The sequence below is a fragment of the Fukomys damarensis genome, unplaced genomic scaffold (assembly GCF_012274545.1).
Source record: "Fukomys damarensis isolate Sample0158 unplaced genomic scaffold, DMR_v1.0_HiC HiC_scaffold_16, whole genome shotgun sequence".
NCBI classification, from domain to species: domain Eukaryota; kingdom Metazoa; phylum Chordata; class Mammalia; order Rodentia; family Bathyergidae; genus Fukomys; species Fukomys damarensis.
In genome coordinates this window covers 24,851,036-24,857,882 of record NW_022900928.1, presented here as the reverse complement: position 1 = coordinate 24,857,882, position 6,847 = coordinate 24,851,036, and the positions used below count along the sequence as shown (strand labels likewise).

At 42.6% G+C, this 6,847-nt stretch overlaps 1 protein-coding gene across 1 annotated transcript; it reads left to right on the top strand.

The window, feature by feature from the left end:
• The first annotated feature begins 531 nt into the window (after positions 1–531).
• On the top strand, positions 532–2,616 carry LOC104847751 (olfactory receptor 51D1). Its single transcript, XM_010603322.2, has 2 exons — positions 532–625; positions 1,628–2,616. Exons 1-2 carry the CDS (start codon positions 532–534, stop codon positions 2,614–2,616), a joined length of 1,083 nt encoding a protein of 360 aa, XP_010601624.2.
• The last annotated feature ends 4,231 nt before the right edge of the window (positions 2,617–6,847 follow it).

Below are 6,847 nucleotides of genomic sequence, written 5' to 3'. Positions count from 1 at the left end.
GTATGGGGGTGTGTGTGTGTGTGTGTGTGTGTGTGTGTGTGTGTGTTTGTGTGTTGATTTTCAATGTATGGTGGTGATTGATAATGAAGGAAACTGAGAAGCTGGGCTGGAAAGTTAAGTTGGACCCACACAGTGAAGGGCCTTGTATACAGACTATAGAGTTCTTGCTTGGTCTTGAAGGCTGTGAGAACCACCTGTATCTTGCTCAACTGTGTAAGACAGTGGTGTGGAAGGCAGGTTAGAATAGGTCAAGGGCAAGGGGATGAGTTAGAAGGGTCTTTACATAATAAAGGCAGATTGATATAATGATATTGAGGGAGGAAAAGAGGGAGGGTGTGTCAGGTAGGAGGAAAGACTCCACAAGATTAATAAAAAAAACAAAGTTACATGCAGGAGTGAAAGGGCAGATAAGTCAAGAAGGGGCTAGTTAGCTGCCCTGACTTTAGTGACCTGGGTGCTGGGTGGCACCATTCACTGAGCTCAGGACCAGAGCCAAGGCACAGATTTGCAAGGGGTCTTATTTGGGGCAAGATGAGTGTGAGCCTCACAGACTACTCAGGTGGAAATATCAAGCAGGTGGTAGTTTTTGTGGCTGGATCTCAGGGAAAAAGCTTAGAGCAGAGAGGTCAGAAAGAAGTTGGGCCTGGAGTGATGTGAGGTCAGTAGAGAGAAAGAGGGTGGAGGAAAGAGTGTTGCCTGTGACTACCGACAGCGATGATAGCAGTACTGAATGATTATCTTTCCGTGTCTGGAATGCTTCTGGCTTCTGTGTCCCACCCCAGTCAGGACAATTTATTAGTGATTGTAATGTGAGCTTTGAGAGATCCTGATGGCAGATTTGGTTCTATACTTTGTCAGGGAATGAAAAAGACAGTTCCTCTTCACCATATTTCCCCACTCCCAGGATACCAGAGCAGCTTTCCCCAATCTTCTCTGATTAAGAATGAAATCACTTTGGGAAAAAGGACTCATGTTGTTTGAAACATATCTTGGAAATTTTGATTATCTGGGGCTTGGAGCAAGTCCTGGGGTGGGTGTAATGGGGTTTACAACCACTTTAGATGATTATATCAGGGAAATTTGAGAAATACCACACAGACCTAAATACAAACCTGTTTTGAAATCTAGTCCCAGATTGAATCTATGTTTCCTGCTCTAAATCAGATTATAGTGGGTCTTATAGTCAACCACATACTGAAACTCTGACTCTGGGCTTAAACCTACCATAACCCTGCCACGCACCAAAAGAGCTAGGATAGCAGCAGAAGAGTTCTGCATACCAGTCTATTCTGATGGGGAGGGGCTAAGAGAAGTGGCCTGGTCAACACCGTCAGTTTGAAAACAAAGGACTCTTTTATATGTTTTATAAATGGTCACGTACACACTGAGGCTAATAACACTAGAATTGTTTTGTATAGCGCTGGGGCCTTGGTGAGTCAGGATAAGATTTGAGGTATTCAGAGAGGTGTGTGTAAGGAGAATTAAAGTAGAGAGATGCTAGGGTTCAGAATTGCTAGAAATATTTAGTCCTGTTTTCCACTGCTACTGTTCCAATGCCTTTCCCTTGGAACCCTTTCTCTTCTCTGAGACATGACTGAATATTTCTTTTCTTTCCCCCCTTTCCTAGACCCTGTATTTGGGATACAGAAGTTACAACTCTTGGGGCCTGTCATGGCCACTCCAAATGGAACTCTGGTCCACCCTGGCTATTTCCTACTGGTGGGCATCCCTGGCCTGGGGCCTAACATACACTTTTGGCTGGCTTTCCCACTGTGTTTTATGTATGCCTTGGCCACTCTGGGCAACCTGGCCATCGTCCTCATCATTCGCGTGGAGAGGCGACTGCACGAGCCCATGTACCTCTTCCTGGCTATGCTGTCCACCACTGACCTAGTCCTCTCCTCTGTTACTATGCCCAAGATGGCCAGCCTTTTCCTGATGGGCATCCAGAAGATTGAGTTCAATGCTTGTCTGGCCCAGATGTTCCTTATCCATGCTCTGTCAGCCATGGAGTCAGCGGTCCTGCTGGCTATGGCTTTTGACCGCTTTGTGGCCATATGCCACCCATTGCACCATGCTTCTGTGCTCACTGGGCCTGTTGTAGCCAAGATTGGACTAGCTGCCCTGACCAGGGGATTTGTATTCTTCTTCCCTTTGCCCTTCATCCTGAAGCGGTTGTCATACTGCCGAACACGTACTGTCACACATTCCTTCTGTCTGCACCAAGATATCATGAAGCTGTCCTGTACTGACACCACAGTCAATGTAGTCTATGGTCTCTTTATCATCCTCTCAGTCATGGGTGTGGACTCCCTCTTCATTGGATTCTCCTACATCCTCATCCTGCGGGCTGTGTTGGAGCTTTCCTCTCGAGGGGCAGCGCTTAAGGCTTTCAATACCTGTATCTCTCATCTTTGTGCTGTCCTGGTCTTTTATGTGCCCCTCATTGGTCTCTCAGTTGTACACAGACTGGGTGGTCCCACCTCCCTGCTTCATGTGGTCATGGCTAATGTCTATCTACTGCTACCACCTGTAGTCAACCCCATTGTCTATGGAGCCAAGACCAAGGAGATCCGCTCAAGGGTTATCCATATGTTCTCAGGAGGTGATAGGTGAGAAGGATACGTGTCCCAGGGTCCTCAATTCTACCAAAGAGAGGGTGAGGGTCTGTCGAATGTCATAGTGATTGGAGCATCCAACCCACTGGGCTGTCTGCTTTCTGTTGTCTAAATAAATCTTTTATTTCTGTTCCCAGGAATGATTTAGTATCTAGGTGAGAATATTGCTATGTGCATCTGTTTGCTGGGCAGTGTCTTTATGTGTATTGGTGAGAATGTTCCCTGAGATTTAGAAATATAAATCTTTTAAATTAGGCACATGTAGAATGTGGTGCACATGTGTGACTGTGTAATATTGGGATGGTTGTACCCTTTAGCATGTGTGATGTTTATCTTTGAGTATATTTCTATTGTGAAAACTATTTTTGATATGAAACTTTTTGTGTGCTACATATGCCTTCAGACACATGTGGGTGGCTGTAATGTCTGAAGTATGTGTCTGCATGTGGTTTGTGAAGATTATATCTTTGAGTGTGTTTCTGATGCGTTTTAGGACCTTTTCCTTTCTGTATCAGGTATATTCTGTGGCACAAGACTGAGTATAGGTTTTGTACTCGTGAGAACTGATTGATGAATGATGTCTGTATGGGTGGAGGCAGGGGATTAAAGAAGTCTAATCATAAGAAGTGAGAGTAATTTTCAATGTTGAGAGGTAAACCTCTAAGAAACCTGAATTCTTGGTCTGGGCTCAGCCGCAGGTTATGGCTCAGTCTCTGTGAGAGAGGAGAAACACGGTACTTCTTCGTTCCATCTTCTCAAAGGCCAAACTATACTTAAGCACAAAGATCTCAGCACTTTTATCACTTCTTCACCCCTTCCCTGCCTCATGGTGTCGTTCTCAAGGGTAGAACACACACGCGCTGAAAGACACAGCCATTCCAATACTGTACAGCCCATACATTTATTTGTACAACACGTTCCACACGTTATTCTACTGAGATATTGCCTTCCTACAGCCCTGTCTTCCTTCCTCAGAAGCAAGTCATAGTATAGTCACCTCTTTCTTTTCTTTTGCTAGTTTGCCAGACATATTAAAAAAGACTTAACTCTGGGGTGATTCTGTTAACCCTTTTTGGAGAGCATGGATGAGGAGAAGACAAGTATGTGACTCTGCAAAGGCTTTGGCATCTCCAGTGGAGCATTTCACTGCAGGTGCACTGCAATGAACACATAGATGCATTTGCAGCAGAGGAAAGAATACGGAAATAGGTGTTTTAATGGCATGCCTCATATTTACTGTGATGGCAAGGCTTCTAGAACTTTCAGTGATAACAAATAGCCAGCCGCAGCACACGTGCCATAGGTTTGCCACCCCTGCCTTGTAACCCTTATGACTCTAGACCTCATTTCCTCTTCTGTGTAGTGTGAAACTTCAATAGATGTTGTGAACACCCTTTGTAAACTGTGAAGTGTTGTAAACATGCAATAAACGATCACAATTATGATTGTTCTGTTGCACAAGTTTTTGAAACAACATTTGCATCGTGGTCTATATAAATGGGGCTATGAAATTTTTCCTTGTTTCACCAGTGTGGCTATGTGTGGCTATCTTGATTTATTGCTATTAATCAGAAAATGTTTTATCTCTTGATAAGTTGTTTTCAAAAAGCTTCAGGGAAAATTGAAATTCATTTTTCTGCTTTGGGATCTGATTTATAAATGAAATTCAAAGAAAGTGGAACCTTACCAAGAGTTTCCTTTAGACAGCTGATATCCGCAGGAAAAGAGGGCATTGTTGCGTGGGAATTCAATGGAGTGCAGATTATGATCATTGGCTTTGATTTAGGGGTCATTTCCTTAACCTACTAAACTTCAGATTCTATAGGATGGTTGTAAGGATTAAATAGGGTAATAGGTATAAATATACATGGGCAATAGAAAGTGATCAATAAATGCTGGTGGCAGTAATTTTAAATACTCAGATTGACAAAATGAAAGTTGTTGATTTCATCCTAGGAAATAGTATTCAAAGCACAACAGTCCTCACCTTTCATAATAAACTCAAGTGTCAAGACGAAAAGTTATTCTCTGGTCTAGATTGAAATGTCACTGGATTTAGACTAGCTTGTGGTCTTCTTTCTTAGGAGAGCCTGGGACATCTCTGAGTTCACTAGGATCTCTTTACTTGGGTAACTGGTGGGTCATTGTTACTCTGTGGAAGTAATAATCTAACTGCCAAGGGCTTCCACAGTCTCTGTGCTTCCCTCTAACATAAATACAAACCTTTAGAAGCCAACTGGGTGCCTATTCTGCTGTCATAGATGTTACATGAAAGCTGTCTATTTATTCTTTATCAAAGAACTTACATATCCATGTTAGAGTTGTCTATCTCTCCTGAGGGTGGGGACCATGCCTTATGTCTGGTTTCAGAACCTGGACCCAAAGGATTGGATGACAGTTTAGCTGGGGCTGCTCAGCAAGTAAAAGGCAGAGTGGGTTCTGGTTAACTTTAAATAAACAGAGTCACTCTTGTTTCCCTATCAATCCTCATTTCTTACTCCTTGTCCTATAAATTATTTTCCTTAGTTTGACCAGTGTTATATGAAGAATAAACAGTACCTTCCCCAGCGATTTATAATCAGCTAAGATCTGTAAAAAACATTATATTTTAGATAATGTTTCTACTTCCATTTTAGTTAAGCAGACCAAGGCTCTATGGAGTTAAGCGACTGCTTAAGGTCATAGAGCTGAAACCAGGATAGTGACTCAGTGCCAATTTTTTCTTCACTTGAACCTCAGATCTGAAGATTTTGTTAATATGTACTAAAAGGTACCAAAACTTCAATTGGGGGGGCGCTACCTGAGGACCATGCCCTTGGGGTGTACCCCATTTCAGTGTTATACCTCTACATGGGTTGGCTCAGGGAAGGACCTTTTGAGCCCTTATTTATTTATGGCACGGCAGTTAGAGAGCCTCCCATGACCATCTTTCCTAGGGCTGATAATTCTTCAAATAATTCTCTCCCTATGACCTTACCCCTTCCAAGCCCATCAGTTTGCGTATATAATGGTGCAATTAGTCTTGGAAAAATATTTCTGACCAGTTTTACAGACCAAATGAGAGAGCCGTGTTGCTTCTCTGTGGCTTCTGCGGAGGCTCTGTCCCTCATCCCAGGACACTAAGATCAAGGTTACCTCAAAATTTAAGGTTACCTCTAATCTTTTACAGTGATTCTTTCCCTAGCTTTAGAAACCTTGATTATAGGCATATACTCATTAGTACTTGGCTGAATACTTGAGGAAGACCTTCTATTGTTTCTGGTATTCTCTCTCCCTGTGTGTCTCTCATCTCTAATAATTTACCTTCAAATTATAACTAGGTTGGTCTTCCTGAATCTTCAATTCATCTCCTCAACTTAGGGAGCCCTTTAGGTTCTGCCTGGATTCATTTTGCCTTTGCTGCAGCATAGAAACTTTCTTCAGGCAGCAAAGCTGGCAAACTGTGGATCACATTTGTTTACCTTGTCTTATGTCTCATGTCCTTCACTGACTGAGGCCTAATATTTTGAAAATTACTTTGTGTGTCATCTATTTTTTTCATGCCTTCAGGTTGATATTACTGCCTCTTATTCCATCTTGGATGGAAATAGAAGTCCTTAGGGAGCTTTGAAAAAGCCTTTGCCACTTCTAAGCTTATGGGAGGATCAATGGAGACAGCAGAGACATTTTTAAGGTTGTGGCAGAAAGTGTCAGGCTGCAAGTTCCACAGGGACCAGAAGCTCCTGTAATCAGTAATTTTGAAATGATAGGAGTTAGAATGGTCTTTTTTGACATTGTCTTTTTTATTGAGCTAGCAGGCCTTATGTTGTGAACTCATAACTATGACACTGGTGAGTTAAAAATAAGGATAAACCAAGTAAAAACCATGATGCTTTCTTTATTACAGTCATAATTTTTAATTTATTTCAAAATTTAAGGTATTCAGTTTCACATTCAAGTTGTTCTCTAACTGTCTAAAAATTCCCTTACTATTTTTGCCTTTAAGAGAGACACCAGATGGCATTGGTCTTATATGGCTGGTGTTGGGGGTAGGGAAGGTTAAAGAGAAAACGTCCTTCTTCCTCAGCCAGAAATTTAGTAAACTAAGGTTGGCCAATGGGAGGAAGAGTCCCGGGGGAACTCGGTAATGGGCTAGCCAGACACGGGAGCCAGAGCCTGGGAGACAAAGAAGCCCTAGGACTTTGGGAAGGAGGCTAGGTCCTTTGGGTTCAGGCCTGTGAAAGGAAAGG

Excerpts from the sequence above, each read along its gene's own strand:
- LOC104847751 (XM_010603322.2), top strand. The coding sequence starts at position 532 with ATGAGTGTGAGCCTCACAGACTACTCAGGTGGAAATATCAAGCAGGTG. Across the intron at positions 626-1,627 it reads AAAAAGCTTAGAGCAGAGAG|ACCCTGTATTTGGGATACAG; the intron begins GTCAGAAAGAAG and ends CCCCTTTCCTAG.